Source organism: Pongo abelii, chromosome 3, assembly GCF_028885655.2.
Source record: "Pongo abelii isolate AG06213 chromosome 3, NHGRI_mPonAbe1-v2.0_pri, whole genome shotgun sequence".
Classification (NCBI taxonomy): domain Eukaryota; kingdom Metazoa; phylum Chordata; class Mammalia; order Primates; family Hominidae; genus Pongo; species Pongo abelii.
The window spans coordinates 48,994,649-49,016,073 of record NC_071988.2 but is presented as its reverse complement, the minus strand read 5'-3'; the positions used below and the strand labels follow the sequence as shown (position 1 = coordinate 49,016,073).

The following is a 21,425-nucleotide window of genomic DNA, read 5'->3' as shown; positions in this document are numbered from 1 at the left end:
CTTCATTGTTAACCTTCTAAATAGGATTTAGTAAGATACTCGATCATAGCATTATTCCAGGTTTCTGACAGCAATCAGATAAAATCCAGTTCAGAGAAAAGATCCAGTTCCTTCAACCCTCCCCCTGAATCACCTAAGACAAGCCAAAATCTTACAGTGCATTCGTTTAAACAATCTTTTACTATACAGCCTGTGGTTCTCCATGGCATATGTTCTTTTTCCCTTGTATATATCTGAAGATGTATTCCTGTGATCTCTGGCTGAAGGGCACTGATAAATCAACCATATTCAAAAGTCACTGATTTTTCTTAATTCTTATTTAAAAATTGCCCAGTTTTAAAAACAGTGGACAACTGGTCAGAATTATAATACACTGAAAGCTGATCATTCATAATTACTGAGATCTTTAGAATGAAAACAACTCCATCAAATACACTTCCATCCTGGTGATGTGACTTTCACCACTACATCTGCTAAAATCCTTATTTCTATTGTAATTATTTCACAATTATTGATAATTTTTACTCCACTGTCTTTCAGATCTATTCATGTACAATCTACAAAAGTAATGTTTTAGAAATAATTTGTCCTCTGTTGTTTCCCTGGTTACTAGAATGTAATTTCCTTCACTGAATTCCTTCCGCTATAAAAATAGGTGTGTTCCTTTAAAAACTGCATCATCTTATATACCTCTATTTTATCCCATTCTACTTGTTTAACTTTTGTTATGGTCTACTTTCTCCTCTCTCTTCCTAAATGTCCATCTGTAGTCAGGCAACTTTTCAATTATCTGCAGTCAGGAAAGTCTTGGAGATAGAACACTCAAATTCTTGGGTGTTAACCTGTATTAGTTGTCTACTGCTGCTATAACAAATTACTATACAGGTTTGGTGACTTAAAACAACACAAATTTATACTCCTACAGTTCTGGAGGTCACATATCATATGTGAGTTTTACAAAGCTAAAATCAAAAAGTTGGCAGGGCTGGTTCCTTCTAGAGGCTGTAAGGGGAGAATTTATTTATTGCCTTTTTCTAGAGACTACCCTCATTCCTTTGCTGATGGTCCCATTTTACGTCATCCCATTCTCCTCTTGCTTTTGTTGTTCTTCCTCGTTTGACCTTCTTTCCTCCCTTCTATTAGGACCCTTGCAGTTATATTTAGGACCTATTCAAAATATCCAGGATAATGTCCCATCTTAAAATTATTAGTTTAATGACATCTGGAAAGGCCTTTTTGCTACATAAGGTAACATCCGCAGATTCTAAGAATTAGGACATGGACATCTTTGCATGGGAATGGGGCATTATTCAGCCTATGACAACCTCTAAGATTTTTTTAATGGCTAAAATGCTTTTTTTGTCATTATTTTTACTATCGCTTCGTTTTTTTCTTTTTTAAGCATTGGGAGTGAAGCGAATTTTTAAAACAAAACTATTTCATTACCTTCTAAACCAATACTAACAAAAGATGAAATTGTATAGGGTAACTTGGCTTATGCTTTCATTTTATGAGAGTCTAAGGAAGGGATATTATCAATCCCCCAATAATGAGGGTAGGAAGGTAAACTGGGCATGTTGGACAATATTTCATTTCTTCTTTGGATCTTTCAAATGTGGTTTTATTGCTATGACTGATATGAGTGCCTAAAATTTTAAGTCTCAATCACCTGTGATTAAAAATGCAGAAATCGGCCGGGCATGGTGGCTGATGCCTGTAATCCCAGCACTTTGGGAGGCCGAGTCGAGCGGATCACCTGAGGTCGCAAGTTCGAGACCAGCCTGGCCAACGTGGTAAAACCTCAACTCTACTAAAAATACAAAAATTAACCGAGCGTAGTGGCAGGTGCCTATAATCCTAGCTACTCAGGAGGCTGAGGCAGGAGAATTTCTTGAACCTGGGAAGTGGAGGCTGCAATGAGCTGGGATCGTGTTACTGCACTCCAGCCTGGGTGATAATGCAAGAATCTGTCCCAAAAAAAAAAGAGGAAAATATAGAAACCAAAGACAAAGGTAAATGAATCTTAGTTGATTGTCATTTGGCTCAACTATGATACTGACTCTCCATTTTTGCATGTATAATTAGGAATTAATTCTGAGCTTTTCCTTCTTCCCACAGTCATAAAAAAATGTTTTTTTCTTCAAAAATAATGCTTGATCTTTAGCCCTTTAAAGGTATTTTTCAGATAACTCTTCCTATATCCTGAGCTTTTCTTGAGGCAACTCATTAATATACTGATTCTCAGAAGAGTATACTAACCTCTCAGCACATTATGTAATTTGTCTTTATGCGAAAGATGATCTTTTCATTCTTCTTTCTCTTTTTTATGTGTTTCTTTTAGATATGTCTATCAATGCAATGCTTATTACAAAGTTAACTGGGTGGAAATACGTAACACAGAGCTCAATAGAGAGGCAAACTATAATTTAACATCAGTAAAAGACTGGTAATTAAAATGTTAATATCATGCAAATGTCACTTTTTATACAACAGAAAATTTCAAGATACGAACTCATGGAGTACTTAGGCAATGGAACTGTGACCTGGATACTTACCCTCAACAACAAAATGAGTAACAATACCAATTGCAATTCCCATGATTGCTACAATTGCCAATGTGAAAAGAGCTAGCCGTACTGAGTCCCAAAATTGCTGTTTTCTTTGATATTCAACTCGTGAGAATTCAGCTTCTGAAAATTCAACAGGTCTGTGATAATAGAAAGAAAAGAGACAATAAAAATTCATTATAGTTCAACTTTATATTTACTTACTACGTTCCTCTATGAAAATAGTTTATACTGCTAAATAACAGTGAGCAATTTAGACCTTGAAAAGAGCAGTAGGTTTTAATTTGCATATCCCCCCACCAAAACCCCAATCACAGAGTGAGTTTTAGACAAAGTTCTGCTCATGTTGACATCCAAGTGAGGATATCTTCCCACTGTATTTTATGAAGCTTATTGGCAATTTAAAACTTTGGTAGTGAAACACAAAGACTGGCTTTTAGATTTTAATATAACTACTTTTTAAATAAGCTTAACAATTTCTTAATGGCACTTTGTACAAGTAGCAACATTACTTTGGAAGACCTGATCATGGCTCTTTTCATTTACTAGCACCTCCCAGTGAAATAAAAAATGGTGAATTGTGCTTAGTAAGATTCCAACACTCATAAGCATCCTTCACTTATATTTGACTCACATGACCCCACTGGTGCGTTACCCCCATTACTCAAAAATATCTTATATCATTTATCTTTTTCCAACTTGAAAGTTGCTATTTATTTACTTTATTGTCTGAATTCTCAAATAAGATTCAATATTGTGATATCTTTCAAGTGAAATTTTTCTGTAAATGTCTTTATGCTTTTCACTTTCCTTAATAAATATTTATTGTGAACTTGTTTCATTAAATGAGATCATGAAAAAGTCCTTAGAATAGTACCTACCACATCAAAATAATGTTTCAGAAACTCTTCTAGATCCCTAAATGTATACAGATTTTAAGATAAACTCTGTCTTTGGGATACCCACACTTTAAAAGGGGAAACAGACATGGAAACAAGTAGTTATTATATAGTGTGAACTGTGCCAAAATAAATTTGTACAAGAAGAGGGAGCACTAAACTTTTTGAAGGGTTGTGTCAGAGATTTTATTAAGAAAGTGACATGATTACAATTTTGAGGAATAAAAGCTCACCAGGTCAAAAAAAAAAAAAAAAAAAGGACAGAGAAAATAGCATGTGAGGCATGGGGGAGGGAGGGAAGGCAGGAATGTGAAACAGCATTCATTACTAATAGCAGATAAAAATATAAATAAAACATGACTTTTGTCCTCTAAGAATTTATTGTCTCAATATATGTTCAAGATTACAAGTCTTTCACAAGACTGCAATTCTGGGAAGAGGATATGGTAGAACTGGTGGGCTGGGAGTCTCATAACGCAAAGTAAACACCTGGAAATTTACTCTGGGGGAGGTGGAAAGCCAATAGAAAATTTTAATTAGATTGAAGAGTTTTGAAGATTTAGAAAAGTCACACAGACGTGAATGAGGATGGGGATTAGGCAAGAGTGCAGACAGGTAGACCAGTTTAGAGGGCATATTGATGGTCCAGGAAGGAGACTGTGAGGACCTGAACAGAGGCTATGGAATGGGGTGGAGAGGAGGAGATGGATTTAGCTGTAGTTCTTGAACTTTGTTGAATGACTGATCAGCTGTGGGACAAGAAAAGGATTAATGGTCCACTTGTTTGGATGTCCAGGTAAATGACTGTGACTCCAGGCAAGATGAGGAATATTAAAGGAGAATAGTGTTTCCAATAAAGACATCAATATAGTTAATAAAGAGCAATTTGCTGTCCTTAGACTTGGGTCTGGGTCTGAACCAAATGAAAAGTATCTGTTTTATGGCCTTTCTCTTTGACTCATTTTATTTTAGTTGTATCACTAATATCTGTTTATATGATTCTAATAAAGCAACTGTTAAGGTTAGAATTACATAACCTAGAGAAAAAATGAAAAAGTTACTATGTACTTATGTGAAATACCGTTCTCACCCATAATCGAAGTCTCTATTTCCAAAATCTATTGCAATAAGTAGTTTGAGTATGTAGCTTGTGAATACTATGGCTGCTATAATTGTTTTATTATTCCCATTCCATTTCCCCCCTTAATTTTGTGGGTTTCATTACTGTACTCTGATCCCTTCAAGAAGTACGAAATAACAAGAATCAAGTTTAACAAAATGTAAGTGGTTGACAGCCAAATATCACATCATGGTAACACTGCATTGTTGTAAAGGGACTTTTTAAAAAATCACAGTCACATTTGATTTTAAAATAAGTTTCTTCTGCCTAGTGATTAGCTATTTGCAGTCTGATGTAACTGGAATGTTGCCTTCTGTCTAATGTGGAAGTTGAAATAAGTTTTACCAAATGCCCATTTATGTGTTTTGAAGTGTAGCTGGCAGGTACAGTATGCAGACACCAGCCAAATGCAAAGGAAGTGATGTTTACCCTAAGTGCGGAAAATAAGTTCATAATAAACTAACAAAGTTTTCAGAAAATTGTTAAGAAATGTGTTGGTTAGGCTGTTGTGAAAAGCTTGTAATAAGCATAATAAATAAAACAAAATATATTCAGAGCATTCTTAATTATGCAAGAAACTTTGAGATTTTGACTATATTTTAGATATATTTGTTAGATGTATAAATGGTTTAAGCTTTGAAAAAGGTTATTTAGATGACATTTAAATTCCCTAATGCCTTTAAAATTCCTATATGTTTCTCCTGATTTGTACATGACAATTTTTTGTTCATTTAAACATGAATGAGTTGGATGCTAAATGGAACCTTTCAACAGCATTTTTTTAGAAAAATAAATTTTGTTGTGTATATTTAAAGTATATAACATGATGTTAAGGAATACATATAGATAGTACAACGGTTACTACAGTGAAACAAATTCACTTATCCTTCATCTCACCTAGTAACCATTTTTTGTTTGTTTTTGTGGCAACAGCAACTAAAATCTACTCATTTAGCATGAATCCTACATAGAATACAATTTTATTACCTATAGTCCTCATGTTGTACATTAGATCTCCAGACTTTCCATCTAACATATCTGCTACTTTGTATCCTCTGGCTGACATCTCCCCCATTTAATTGCCCCTGTAACCACCATTTTGTTTGCATCTCTGTATTTTTTATTTTTAAAAAAATATTACACATCTAAGAGATAATGCAATATTTTTCTCTCTGTTTCTGGCTTATGTCACTTAGCTAATATCCTCCAGGTTCATCCATGCATGGCAAATGGCAGGATCTTGGTTTTTTGGGGGACTCAGGAAAATTCCATTGTATATATTTACCACAACTTCCTTATCCATCCATCTGTCAATGGACACTTAGGTTGTTTCCATATCTCAGCTATTGTGAATAATGCAGCAATGAACATGGGAGTGCAGATATCTTTACCAGATGAAGATTTCATTTCCTTTGGGTATAAGCCCAGAAGAGAGATTGCTGGGTTGTATGGTAGTTATATTTTTAATTTCTTTAGAAATTATACTGTTTTTTATAATGTCTGTACCAATCTACATTCTCAGCAACATTGAACTAGGTTCCCTTTTCTCCATACCCTGGTCAACATTTGTTACCTTTTGACTTTTTGGTAATGGCCATCCTAAGGAGTGTGAAGTGGTATCTCATGTTAGTTTTCACTTACATTTTTTTGATGATTAATGATATTGAGAACCTTTTCATACACTGTTGACCATTTTTATGTCTTCTTTAGAGAAATGTCTATTCAGGTCTTTTGCACATTTTTTAATCAGGTTATTTTTCCCCACTATTGGGTTGTATGAGTTGTTTATAAATTGTAGATATTAACCCTTTCTCAGATATACGGTTGCAAATATTTTTCCCAATCTGTGGGCTGCTTTTTCATTTTATCAATTGTTTCTTTTGCTGTGTAGAAGCTTTTAAGTTTGATGTTGCTCGTTTATTTACTTTTGCATTTGTGGGTTGAGCTTTTGGGGTGATACCCAAAAAATCATTGCCTAGGCCAATGTCCAGGAGCTTTTACCCTACGTTCTCTTCTGAAAGTTTTGTAGTTTCTGGTCTTCTATTTAGGTCTTTTATCCAATTTTGAGTTGATTTTTTTTTTTTTGTAAGGTGTAAGATAAGGTTTTAATTGCATTCTTTTGCATGTGGAAATCTTGTTTAATTTACCATACCAGTACCATTTATTGGTACAAATACCACTTATTCAGAAACTAACCTTTCCTTATTGTGTCCTTGTGATGCCCTTGTCAAAAATTAGTTGACCACGGCCAGGTACAGTGGCTCATGCCTACAATCTCAACACTTTGAAAGGCCATGGTGGGTGGATCACTTGAGTCCAGGAGTTTCAGGCCAGCCTGGGCAACATGGCAAAACTATCTCTACAAAAAAAATTTTTAAAAAATAGTCAGGTGTGGTGGCACACGCCTGTAGTCCCAGATACTTAAGAGGCTGAGGTGGGAGGATCACCTGAGCCCAGGAGGTCAAAGGAGCAGTGAGCTGTGATCATGCCCCTGCACTTCAGTTTGGGTGACAGAGTGAGACCCTGTCTCAAAAAAAAAAAAATTAGTTGACCATGTGTGTTAGAATTAATTTCTAAGCTCTCTACTATGTTACACTGGCCTGTTTGTCTTTATGCCAGCATCACACTGTTTTGATTAACATAGCTTTGTAATACAATTTTAAATCAGAAAGTGTGATGTCTCAAACTTTTTCTTTCTCAGAATTATTTTGGCTATTCAAGGTCTTTTATGGCTCCATACAAACTTTGGGAGATTTTTTTTCTATTTCTATGAAGAATGCCAATGAGATTTTGATAGGGATTGTGTTAGATCTATATATTTCTTTGGCTAGTATGGACATTTTAACAGTAGTAATTCTTCTGATTCAGAACATAGGCTATCTTTCCATTTATTGGTATTGTCTTTATTTCTTTCATATTTTATAGTTTTGGCATACAGATCTTTCACTTCCTTGGTTAAATTTATCCTAGGTATATTACTTTTTAAATTTTTGATACTATTGGAAATCGAATTGTTTTCTTTATTTATTTTTCAATTAGGTTGTTATTTGTGTATTGAAATAATACTGATTTTGTATGTTGATTTTGTAACACGCAACTTTATAAAATTCACTTATTAGTTCTAATAGTGTTTTGTGGCATCTTTGGGATTTATTCATTTAAGATCATGTCAAAATAATTTTACTTTTTCCTTTCTGATTTGGATACCATTTATTTCTTTTCCTTATCCGACTCCTTTTGCCAGTAGTTCCAGTACTATGTTGAACAGAAGTGGCAAGACTGGGCATTCTTGCTTTTTACAGATGTTGGTGGAAATGCATTCAGTTTTTCCCCATTGATTAGGATATTGGTTGTAGGTTTTTCATAAATGGCATTTATTGCGTTGAGGAATTTCTCTTCTGATGTGGTTTGGCTGTGTCCCCATCCAAATCTCATCTTGAATTGTAGCTCCCATTATCCCTACATGTCATGGGAGGGACCTGGTGGGAGGTAATTGAATCATGGGAGGTGGTTACCTCCATGCTGTTCTCATGATAGTGAGTGAGTTCTTACAAGGTCTAATGGTTTTATAAGGTGCTTTTCCCTGCCTTCACGCTGTACTTCTCCTTGCCATTGCCATGCGAAGGATGTGTTTGCTTCACCTTCCGCCATGATTATAAGTTTCCTGAGGGCTCCCCAGCCCTGCAGGACTGTGAGTCAATTACACCTCTTCCCTTTATAAATTACTCAGTCTCAGGTATTTCTTCATAGCAGTGTGAGAATGGACTAATACACCTTCTATTCTGAAACTGTTGAGAATTTTTATCAAGAAATAATGTTGAACTTTGTCAGAGATATTTTCAATGAAGATAATCATGAGGCTTTTATCTATCATTCTGCTAATGTGATGCATCACATTGATTGATGTATGTATGTTAAACCAGCCTTGCATGCCAGAGTTAAATCCCACTTGATCATGATGTATAATATTTTTGATGTGTTAATAGACTCAGTATATTTTATTGAGCATTTTTGCATCAATGTTTATCTAAGAAATTTGCCTGTAGTTTTTTTTTTTTCTTGTGATATCTTTGTCTTCTTAGGTATCAGGGTGATGCTGGCCTTGTAAAATGTGTTGTAAATCATTCCCTCTAGTTTTGTTTGTTTTTTTTTTTTTTTTGCAAGAGTTTGGGAAGTATTGGTATCAGTTCTTCTTTAAATATTTGGCAGAATTCAGCTGTGAAGCCATCTGGTCCTGGGCTTTTCTTTGTTGGAAATTAACAGCCTTTTATCATGCTTTGTATTGCATCTATTTTGAAAGATAAAATTATGTTTGTTCTTTAGTTCTTTTGAAGGTGGAAATGTTTGTTTTGCTGTATTTTCTTCATGTTAAAGTAAAATTGCAATAAAAATGAGAAATATACAACTCAAACCTACTCTTCCATGTAAGTAAACTTTTTAAATTAACTTAAACAGAAAATGTCTGTATATCCTCTAAACTAGTGATGGGTTTTTATGAGTGAAATAAATACAAGTTGACTGGGTTTAATTCTGGCTTTGCTACTATCAGTGCTAGTTAAATTCTGTACTTCGATCACTTCATCTGTAAAATGAAGAATAAAAGTCTTTCATGGCTTTGTCAGATCCAAAATAATACTAATAATAAATACCAGTAAATAATCGTTGGATAGTCCTGTTTCTTTCAATCCCTAAAGCAAAGAGATTTGGTTTGTTCTGTTTTTGGTCTTTTCTTTAAATATAACTCTTCAGGTGACCTGACAGTTTATAGTTAAGAATATTTCTGTATTTTCTCCAGAGTAATCTGTATAATTACTGTTAAAGTTACTCATTAACATTATTTTTCTTTAAAATGTATAAAAATGTTTCTGAATTTCTTGCAAAATGAACAAAATGATGTCTAGAAGCATAAAGAATATAAACCTATCAGTATTTACTGCCAAAATTCTCTATTTTAGCTGCTTTAAGATATTAACCACTCAGCAGAATTAAAATCTTGATCTACAGGCTGAAGCTAACAAACACAGAATATTTTAAATAAAACCGATACATCTATTAAAAATCTTGTGGGATAATGCTTTATCCATTAATAATTCAATGTAGACACCAAATAAAATGGCATTGTTGTGACATCACATTAATGTTATAATGAGACATAAAATAACTAGCATCTTTATCCATATCATTAAAAAAATCTATTCAAATAAACAGAACACAGTAACTAAAGCCTTTTGGTAATTTAAATAGAAATAAAACTTCAATAGTCACAGTAATGGAGTACACGTCAAAACAGTCCAATTTAGTTCTGTGGATGGCAGTGGGATTCCCTTTGGGAGATCTCTTTCTATGGTAGGTCTATTGGCAATACTGGAAAGCATGAGTCAGAAACACTGGCAATGGGAGACAGATAGTAAAAAGGAGGAGCTAGTTGTGTTGTTGCAGCATTTAAAATGATAGAGCCATCTAAGTTGTGATGACACTGGTATTTTCATGAGGAGGCAAAATTTGCTTTGGACTCCATAAAAATTCCAAAGATAAGAAACACTAATCAGAGGATTGCAAAAAATGTCCTTGGATTTCTCAAAAGGCATATGAGGGCATATTCTATAAATGTCATCATGATAAGTGACTTCAGAAGCATCAAGAACTGGCAAAGTGGTGGGAAACTGGGTGGGGGGGCAGTTACAACTATGAGTTAAGTCATCAAAATTAGCTTCTTATCAGCTAGAAATGACTGGTTTGACAAAACAGTCAATGAAGAAAGGTGAAATTGTGGAGTGTGGGCAGAAATTGCATAGCATCCTGCTCCTTTATTGGAATGTGTAATCGCTCTGTACATGGGAGAAAATATTAAATCTTATTTACCTAATAGAATATAATGTAAAACATATAAGACATTTAAAGAAACTGGTTATAATAATTTCATGAGTTTTCTGAAATTTTCTCTGAAAATATTTTTTAGGCCTTTGAGTTCTAGATTCAGCACAAGATCTATCTCTCTTTATAGCTGACTTTCAAAATCATTATTACCATCTTGGAAGCACTACTCTCATGCTACAGTATCAGCAAGGTCAGCTATACCTCTGATAGCAGCTACACAAGTAACAACAGTCACTTAATTTCATACATACAAATACAAGGAGCATTTATGAAGTTTTCTTATATTAGAATGGTCGCATTTTCCACCTCAAGAAGACTTTATAGTTACTATGACTGCCAAGTATAGTATTAATAAAAATAAATTTCATTCATTCATTTAGCACATGTTCAATTAGTACATGTTCATTGGACATCTACTATGTTCCAGACACTAATTTATTTACTATGGATATGGCCGTACTAAGGATATAGACTGCTTTTATGTGTCCCAATGGAAAAGACAGTTTGTGCAATAAACAAATCTATATATAAATGTCAAGTATCAATAAGAGTACAGAGAATAACCAGGGTACAGTGAGGGAGGTGGTAGGATTAAGGTGATCAGGGGAGATCGCTCTGCAAAGGTGATATCTAAGTGGAGACATGAACAAGGTGAAAGATGGAGCCATGCAACTATCTAGGGGAAAATGCTGCAGCAAAAGAAATAGTCATTACAAGGACCCTGAGGTAGGAGCAGACTTGGTGAATTTGCAGAAGAGTGTGCAAGTGGAAGAGGGAAGATGATGGGGTCAGAGATCATTATAGACCACATCATAACCACATCATAGACCACATCATAACCCAGCAGGCCACAATAAGAACCATTTTGGTCCCAGCACTTTGGGAGGCCAAGGCGGGCAGATCATGAGGTCAAGAGATTGAGACTATCCTGGCCAACATGGTGAAACCCCGTCTCTACTAAAAATAGAAAAATTATCTGGGTGTGGTAGCACTTCCCTGTAGTCCCAGCTACTCGGGAGGCTGAGGCAGGAGAATCGCTTGAACCCAGGAGGCAGAGGCTGCAGTGAGCTGAGATTGTGCCACTGCACTCCAGCCTGGAGATAAAGTGAGACTCTGTCTCAAATTTAAAAAAAAAAAAAAAAAAAAGGACCATTTTGGAGTTTTGATCCCCGTGGATGGGACTGATCTTTTTAAAAGGATCACCCTGTGGAGAATACACTGGATGGAAGGCAGCAGCGAAGATGCGAAAAGTGGAAGCAGCAAAACTGATTAGGGGACCCTTGCAATAGTTCAGGTCTGAGATGATGGCTGCTTGGAGTAGAATGCTAGCAACGAGGAAATCAGAACATATAACTGGATTCAGAATATATTTTGAAGTTATAGCTGACAGAATTTGCTGATGAATTGGTTGTAGAACGTGAGAGAAAGAGAAGAGTTAAGGAGGATGCCAAGGTCTTTTGTCTGTGCAGAGAAAAATGATAATCCAGTGGATATGAAACATTTTGAAAGTAGTGACATTGTTCTCAAATTAATGCTTATATGGAACTCTAGTGTATAACACAGACTTAAAGCAAAGATGTTCTGGGATGGAGAGGGTGTACAGAAGTCTGCCAGTATGTAATCTGCCCACTGGAAGGGACCTCTGAGACACATTTGCAAGAATTAACTGCTGATTTTCACACGGACTACAATCGCTTCAGCAAAATCCTGAAGATCCTCCATGATGGAGCCCTGGGCAGCATGATGTGTCACCCAGTCCCTACTGATGTTTCTTGCATTCCATTCTCCAGCCTTTACCTGCCATGTACCCAATGAGCACACCTTCATTTTTCTAATGTCACCTCTATAAAATCTTTCCAACATATAAAACTCCTGGGTAGGCTTTGACTTGTAAATAAGGAACCAGCATGCCATTTATTTCCTCTCTGTCCTCAGAAAAGATTATTGCTTCAGAAGAGGTAGAAAAGGCTGTGATCTAGAGAAGTTAGTCTTTGATAAAGGGACATGCTTCCTCTGAGACTAGCTGTAGTACAAATGTATTTGTAAGTATGGGGGTAGGGATTTGAAGGATTCCTTTTTTATTTTACCCAAGACCTGACAGAATCACAGAATTTACAGTTAACTTACAATTATTCCACTTCAATCACCAATACTAACATCCACTTTATCACAACACTACCATAATGTTGTCTAGCCTATTCTTAAAACCTTTCCTTCTAACTTCCTGAGAAAGCTCCCCTCACCTTTGCTTAGTCTGATGATGCTTTTTAGGCATGCATTCCCAAAGTTTGCATCTCCTACACTAACTATATTTTCTTAGGAACATTCAAAATGGATATAATCCGTATGTCACATCTAATACAGTCAACAAGTTCTAATTCAGCACCTACTATGTAACCTAACACTATTCTAGGTGCTGGGTATTCTCTAGTGAACAAAAGAAGGTCTGGTACTCCAGTAACAGAAATAAAATCACTTATACATTTACAGCTCCTCCCATCCTTTGGCCAAACCAGAGGGTTAAATTCTCTTACTGCCTTGGTGAAAAATTAGGGTCATGCTGAGAAAGAATTTGCCACATATCTTTTATAAATTAAGAAATATGAATAGGAATTATATACCAGGTGGATATAACAATGAAAGTACAGCTCCCTAAAAATTTTATAAGTCTGCTTCTTTCATTCAGAATTTAATGCTTAGCTTTGTTTTAAATCAACCACCTAAATAAGGTGTCTCAAAATTTGAAATAAAGAGCCAATAGTTTATGTTGAATAAGTTTATATATTAGTTCAACTTAATAACACAAAGGAAAGAAGGATGAGTTGCCCAAGGGTTTAAGTACAAAGGAGAAGTTATTTGTCAGGACTACATAAACATCCTTTAATAACATATGATCAGTATTATTCAAATCTTTATGATCATCCTACATGACCCTCCATTGGGCTTATTTCTGTGTTTGTTTTTAACATCATTAAAACAAGAAAACACTGGGAAATTAATTTGAAGTTGGTCAAGTGAATCCATGAGATAATTGATGACATCAAGATGAGGATTTAAATATCTGATTATACTTGGTACTAAAGAAATGTAAACAACAAAACATTAAATTAAATGCAGTACACTCTTCTATGTGCAGCATAAATATTTATGTGCTAATCAAGTATTCTCACAGCAGTAGCCTTGGGGGGAAATTCTTTTTATGTCTTACACATGTCTTAACATATTTGTATTCAACCTGAAGCATAGATACACATTAGATATTCCGTTTGGGCACAGTCCTCTCTACTTCTTGCCAAAAAACCTTCATTTCTGGGAATACTTGTGGTTAATAACATCTCCTTAATGACATGGGTTAACTAAGGTTAATGACCTTCCTTACTACACACATATACACACAGATACACAGAATGAGACTCACATGTTAATGGTGAGAAGCAGCAATAGAGAACAAATACAATATTCATTTTAAATGCTATTTTAGATGCACGAAGGAAACTGTGAACCTCAGCAAAATCCACAGACTCAGACCTCTTCCTCCCCAGTGTTTAGCCACGGATATGTGGCAGAGTAAAATTAAATCACCAAAACTGGACTGTCTTTAATTATGGTCTGCTGCATGGGCAATTAAAAGGCATAAAGTTTGTTTTGAGAGATTTAAGTTGAGAGATAGTATAACATACTAGTTAGAAGCCCAGATTCTGGAGTCCAGCTGTTCTATTTTAAGTTTCAACTCTGACATTTATGAGCAGTATGATTGTAGGAAAGATACTGAACCTTTTTTACCTCAGTTTTTTCATCTGCAAAATGGGTATAACAGTATCTACTTGATATATTTCTTGTGAAAATAAAATGGGATAATATATTTAACATGTCAAAAGTGCTATAACTGCTATTGCTATTATTAAAATGCTATCCGCTCACTGATTTTTATTTTAAAACACTGAATGCCTAGGAATAATCAAATCCAAATGTCTTTGTTCCTCTTCAGTATGACCACTTTACTTTTGTTCTCACTTTAGTGAAATGTTTTTCTGCTTTCTTATTTAACTTTCTTGTCTTTAAAAATAAAATGGCTATAGCAGGAGTCCCAAGGATGGGAATGGACAGTACAACTCTTCAACCATTCTTCAAAACCATAGTACTAAGTCCTTTCAAAATAAACAAGGCCATCATAAATTTCAATCTCATTTTCTTTCATGCCTTATTTAGGCTGAAGTCCACCAATTAGAGGCTGTTTTTATACAAATTCCACATAGCATTAAGCATGATGATGTAACAAGACTAAATCTCAGTACTGTTGCCCCAAAACATAGGTATAGTCCCTTTTTTATGTGACCTGTCTAGTCTACTTTTCCCAGTTGGAGCTTATACATCTACTTTCACAATCTTCACCCATCTCAGTTTTATATTTCCAAAATGATTCTTTCTCATGCACTGAATCTCTTAATAAACAGTCTTTCCAAAACTTTTGACTACTCCTATGACAATTCAGACATCTTTGCCTACTGTATTAAAAACAAAACAAAACAAAAAAACATGAAACAGATGGCCCAATACTTGTAGACAGAAGCTGATTTTACCACTTACTAACTGTATATGCTCTCTATACCCTTCAGTTTCTTCATCTGAAAAGTGGTGATAATGGCCCTAAATTTCTGGACTGTAGTGAGGTTTAAGGACAATATAAATTAAGTGCTTAGCACAATGTCTGACAGGTAATAGGCTATAAAAGGAAACTATTATAATTATTATTCTTCATCAACTTGAAACTATAATTATTTCAATGAAACTCCCCAAATGCCATCTTGAGTGGGAAATGAAATTTGTGTTATTTCTACTTTGCAATATTTTTCTGCCAGCATGGTGGTGGACAGTTGATACATTTTATCTCAAATTTACCCAATTCTTTTTAGTAGTTATTTAATAGCCTCATTTAATGATTAGTTAAGTAAGGCTTAGAGAGACTAATTTAGGAAAGGTAAATTTGGCAAGTATTGGAACCAAGATTTGGACTCAGAACTATGATTCCCAATTCTCAATTATTTCTGTACTCTATAAATCTTCCTTTGATATTAACCCATAGAAAACTAAAACCAATGATTTGGGCTAAGTTCTATCTCATTATGTACTTACTTAATTATCACAATGGAGTCTTAGCCTTTCTTTCTATTTCCACGTTTCTCCGCAGCAATCCATCAGACACTGTGATTTAAGATATTTTGGAAAGCCTTTGATATTGTCTCTTCTGCTCAAATGTCTTCTTCTACCTACTGTCTACTGAATCAAGCCCACACTCCATTGCATGAACTCATACTTTTCAGTCAAGCATTTCATTGACGTTTCAAGTTCAGTGAGTCTAGCTTCCCTACTGAACTGTCTTTGAGCCTTTGAACATGCCCCCACACTTAACTGATCCTGCTCAAGCTGTGGGCCCCATCGGCACTGTTTTTTTCCTACTTCCCTACACTCAAATCCTATTCACCCATCAAGATCCAGCTTAAATGTTACATCTCCATGGACCTTTTCTGAATCCCTAGTTAAAAGTGACATCATTTTATTAATGCCAAACCTATTTGGGGCTAATATTTTTATGTTATTTGTTATGCTCTCTGCTAAGCTTATGTTTCTATGGTGCCCTATACTTTTCAACCTTAAATTAATAATAAAAATATAATTTGATTGAGCCCAGGAGTTACAGTACAGCCTATGTAGTGAGACTCCTGCCTCTAAAAAATACTACTAATAATATATCAATAAATAATCAAATGTTATTATTTGTATTGATTATAATATCATTTTTACCCAGCTAGACAGTAAACTCCATAGAGTATGAATAGTACCTATTTTGCTCATTGCTGTAACTCCAGTGTCTAGCACAGCACCTGAGCCTTAATAGTGTTTAATAAACATTATTGAGTTAGTATATAGACACTATAATCTACCTCATTTAATATTCTTTTATGCTAATACTTACACCTTCTCTTAGTTTATAATTTCCTAGAGGGCAGAATCTATAGCATTCTTCTCTATATCTCTTCCAAAGTTCCTAAATATGTGATTAAAAATATTAATAAATCTTCCCTCTACAAAATTTGCTCCATAGAAAGTAAAATTCCAAAATATTTATTTTTCTAATATTGTACAAATATTGACCTAGTTGACATTTATAGAACACTTCACCCAACAACAACATAATACACATTCTCTTACACTGCATATGCAAAATTCATCAAAAAAGGGCATGATCTGTTTCATAAACATGCCTCAACAAATTAAAACAAATTAAATCTTAAAAAGTATGTTCTTTGATTATAGAGAAATTAAATCATACCATAAAGGGTGATTCTGGTGAGGTCTCAGATAGAAATGAGAAATGTGTTATTGGACAATGGAGAAAAGGCTATTCCTGTAATAAAATGGCAAAGAATTTGGCTGAATTGTTTTTGTGTCCTAGTGTTCTGTGGAAGGTAGAACCCGAGTGACGAAACTGGATATTGGTCAAGGAAATATCTATGTGAATTGCTGAAGATATGGCTTGGCTTTTCTTGACGGCCTACTGTAAAATGAAAAATGTAAAAAAAAAAATGCAATATCCGTGAAGTGCAGTAAAGTGAATCACAACAAAAAGAAGTATGTCTGTATTAATATCACATAAAATCAACTTTAAATCAAGTGTTTTGCCAAGAACTAAAGAAAGATGATACGTAATTATAAAGGGATCAATTCATCAACATAACAAATGTTAAAACAATCTGTAAATGTGTATGCAACTAACCACAGAGTTGCAAAGTACTTGAAGCAAATACTGTTATAACGAAGAGGAGAAATACACAAATCCACATTATAGTTTAAGACATCAACACTCTTCTCTCAGTAACTGATAAAGTAGACAAAAATTGACAAGGAAATAGTATCTATTAGCAATATTATCAACCACCTTGACCTAGTTACATTTATAGAACACTCCACCCAACAACAGCATAATACACATTACCTTCCACTGCATATACAAAACTAATCAAAAAAAGAGCACAATTTGGTTCACAAACACACCTCAACAAATTTTAAAAAATAAATCTTATAAAGTATGTTCTTCAATTTTAAAATAATTGAACCACAAGTTAATAACAGAAAGATATCTGTAAAATCCCCAAATATCATGAAATTCAACAATAAGCTTCTAAATGACTTAGGAATTAAAAAGAAGTATAAAAACTTAAAAAATATTTTGTTTTAAATGAAAACATAAAAAATTTGTGAGATGCACACAAGGCAATGATTGGGGAAAATTTATAGATTTAAATTCTTAATTAGAAAATAAGAAAACAAGAAAACAATAATCAGACCTACCTTAAGACACTGGGAAAAAGCAGAGTAAAGTAAACCAAATAAAACCAGAAAAAAGGAAATAATAAAGAAACTAATGAAATTGAAAACAGTAGAAAAGTCAACAGAAACAAGTCAGTTCATTATAAAGATACACAGAATTATTTAGAAAAAAAGAAGGCACAAATTTGCAATGCTAGGAATGAGGAGAAAGATATTATCATAGACCTATTAAACATAAAAGAATGATAAATAAATGCTATGAATAACATTATGCCAATAAATTTGCTCATGTAGATAAAATGGATAAATCTTTTTGAAATACAAAAACTTTCAAAGCTCATTCAGGAAGACACAGATGTCTGAATAGTACATACCTAAAAATAATAACATCAATTTAAACAGATTCTGCGAGAAAATAACAGATTCTGCCAGAAAATAGAAAAAAAGGAAATGCTTCCAATTTTTTTAGTGAATACAGCATATTCTGATAACAAAACCAAAGACATTATTTTTAAAAATCGGACAAGTTAGAGTTTCCTAAAGGTAACTGGAAAAAAAAAAATCAGATGAAAGCCCCTCTAAACAAGAAGTAAAAATCTTTAAAAAATGGAATTCAAGAGTACCTAAAACTGATATTACATAAAAACAAGTGAGATTTATCTTAGAACTACAGTTAGTTCAAAATTTGAAAACCAATCAGTATAACTCATAGTATTTACAGACCAAAAAACAAAACAGAAACAAAAACACTCCTATGTGATCATCTCAATATATTCAGAGAAAGCATCTGAAAAAACTTAACCTTAATTCATTATTAAAAAAAAAAAAAAGAAGAAGAAGAAGAAGAAAGCTTTCAACAAGCTAGGGATAGAAGAAAAGTTTCCTGGCCGGGCGCAGTGGCTCACGCCTGTAATCCCAGCACTTTGGGAGGGCGAGGCGGGTGAATCATGAGGTCAGGAGATCGAGACCATCCTGGCTAACATGGTGAAACCCCATCTCTACTAAAAAATACAAAAAAACAAAAATTAGCCAGGCGTGATGGTGAGTGCCTGTAGTCCCAGCTACTCGGGAGGCTGAGGCAGGAGAATGGTGTGAACCCGGGAGGCAGAGCTGGCAGTGAGCCCAGATCACACCAATGCACTCCAGCCTGGGCGACAGAGTGAGACTCCATCTCAAAAAAAAAGAAGAAGAAGAAGAAGAAGAAGAAGAAAAGTTTCTCAAGTATATAAAGCTCTTTTAAGGAAATCCGATAGCTAATATATGCAATGGTGAGACTGAATGCTTTCTTTTAAAGCTCGGAACAGAGCAAGGATGTCTGCTCTTATCACTCCTATTTGTATTGGAAGTCCTAGCCACTGCAATAAAGCAAGAAAAAGAAATACAAAACACACAAAATGGCGAGGAATAAATTGCTTTTATTAACATATTATAAAGAAAATCCTTGAGAATCTGCCATAAAAAGACTAATACATAAGTTTACAAAAATCAGAGTGAAAGGTCATACATAAAAATCAAACTATTTCCATATACAAGCATTTAACAAATAGGTACTGAAATTGTAAAAGCAGTAACATATACAATAGCACTGAAAACTATGAAATAATTATCTGTAAATCTAACAAAATTTGTAAAATATTTAAATGGAAAAAATTTTAAAGCATTTATGAAAAATCAAATAAAACCTTAAAAATTGAGAAAGATATATTATGCTTAATTAGAAAAGTTAATCTTGTTAATTTGACAATTCTTTCCAAGTTTAACTGTATATTTTCAGCAAGAATCAACTATCAATCATAAAATGTGAGTCCTTCAGCTTTTTATTGTTTTTCAGAATTATTTTGGCTTTTCTAGGTCATTTGCTTTTAAATATCAACTCCAGAACTGTTTCTTTCTTTCTCAAAAAAAAAACCCTACAGTTATAAAACTTAGAAAATACAGAAGAAAATATTTTTGACCTTGAAGTAGAAAAAATTTCGTAGATAGGAAATACACACGTATTAGAATGGCCACAGTTTTTTTTTTTTTTTTCCCCCAAGGGAAAATAACTAGAATATTTATACATTGGTGTTGGGAATGCAAAATGGTATCTCCACTTTAGAAACTGCTTTGGCAGTTTGAAATGAAGTTAAACATTAAAAAATGCACAGATAAATGGAAAGACATTCCATGTTCATAGACTGAAAAATGAATGTTGTTAAAATGCCCATACTACCCAAAGCAATCTACAGATTCAATGCAATCCTGTCAAAATCTCAATGGCATTTTTCACAGAAATAAAAAAAAAAATCCTAAAATTCATCTGGACTCACACAAGACCCCAAAAAGGCAAAGCAATTTTGAGCAAGAACAACAATGCTAGAGGTACCACACTCTCTGATTTCATAGTATACTACAAAGCCATAGTAATCAAAACAATATGGCATTGGCATAAAATCAGACATACAGACCAATGCAACAGAAGAGAGAGCCCAGAAATAAACTCATGCATCTATGCCAACTGATATTTGACAAGGGTACCAAGAATACACAATGTATAAAAGATAGTGTCCTCAATAAAGAGTATTAGGGAAACTAAACATCCACATGCAGAAGAATAAAATTGGGCCCTATTTCACACCTTTCATAAAAATCAACTTGAAATGGATTGAAAACTTAAATATAAAACTGAAACATTAAAACTCTTAGAAGAAAACATAGGGACCAGGCTTCTAGATATTAGACTTGGCAATGATTTATTGGATATGACATGACACCAAAAGCAAAGGCAGCAAAAGCAAAAACAGGCAAGGGGATTACATCAAACTAAAAAGCTTCTGCACAGTCAAGAAATCAATTAACAAATTAAAAGGTGGTCTACCAAATGAGAGAAAATATTTGCAAGCCATGTATCTGATAAAAAGTTAATATCCAAAGTTTATAAGGAACTCCTACAACTCAATAGCAAAAGACCAAATAATCTAGTTTAAAAACAGACAAATGGGCCGGGCACGGTGGCTCACGCCTGTAATCCCAGCACTTTGGGAGGCCAAGGTGAACGGATCACGAGGTCAGGAGATAAGAGACCATCCGGGCTAACACGGTGAAACCCCATCTCTACTAAAAATACAGAAAATTAGCCGGGCGAGGTGGCGGGCGCCTGTAGTCCCAGCTGCTCGGGAGGCTGAGGCAGGAGAATGGCGTGAACCCCAAGGGCGGAGCCTGCAGTGAGCTGAGATCCGGCCACTGCACTCCAGCCTGGGCGACAGAGCGAGACTCCGTCTCAAAAAAAAAAAAAAAAAAAAAAAAATGGACAAATGACCTGAATAGACATTCCATCAAAGAAGACACACAAATGGACAACAGGTTTATATGAGAAGGTGAACAACATTCCTAATCATCAGGAAAATGCAAGTCAAAACAACAATGAGATATCATCTCACATCTGTTAGGATGGTTGTTAGGTTGAATAGAAAGTTGGGTGTCTCCACTGAGAAACCCTTTGGGCTAGAGTTGGCTCCAAGTTCTCAACTGTCAATTCACTGAATTATAAAAATAACTATTAATTACCATTGATTCTTCAGCAAAAATCCCTTAAAACACATTCCTACATATATTTCACCCCCAGGTAGTTAGTCTCAATCATGATACTTCCAT

At 34.5% G+C, this 21,425-nt stretch overlaps 1 protein-coding gene across 1 annotated transcript in view; it reads right to left on the bottom strand.

Moving 5' to 3' along the window:
• The window catches only part of LOC100432101 (transmembrane serine protease 11F), a 73,808-nt gene that overhangs the window by 40,689 nt on the left and 11,694 nt on the right, over positions 1-21,425 (bottom strand). Inside the window, exon 2 of the mRNA XM_002814738.4 lies at positions 2,556-2,707. Within this exon, the coding sequence (XP_002814784.3) occupies positions 2,556-2,707 (152 nt within the window). The remainder of the gene's footprint in view (positions 1-2,555; positions 2,708-21,425) is intronic.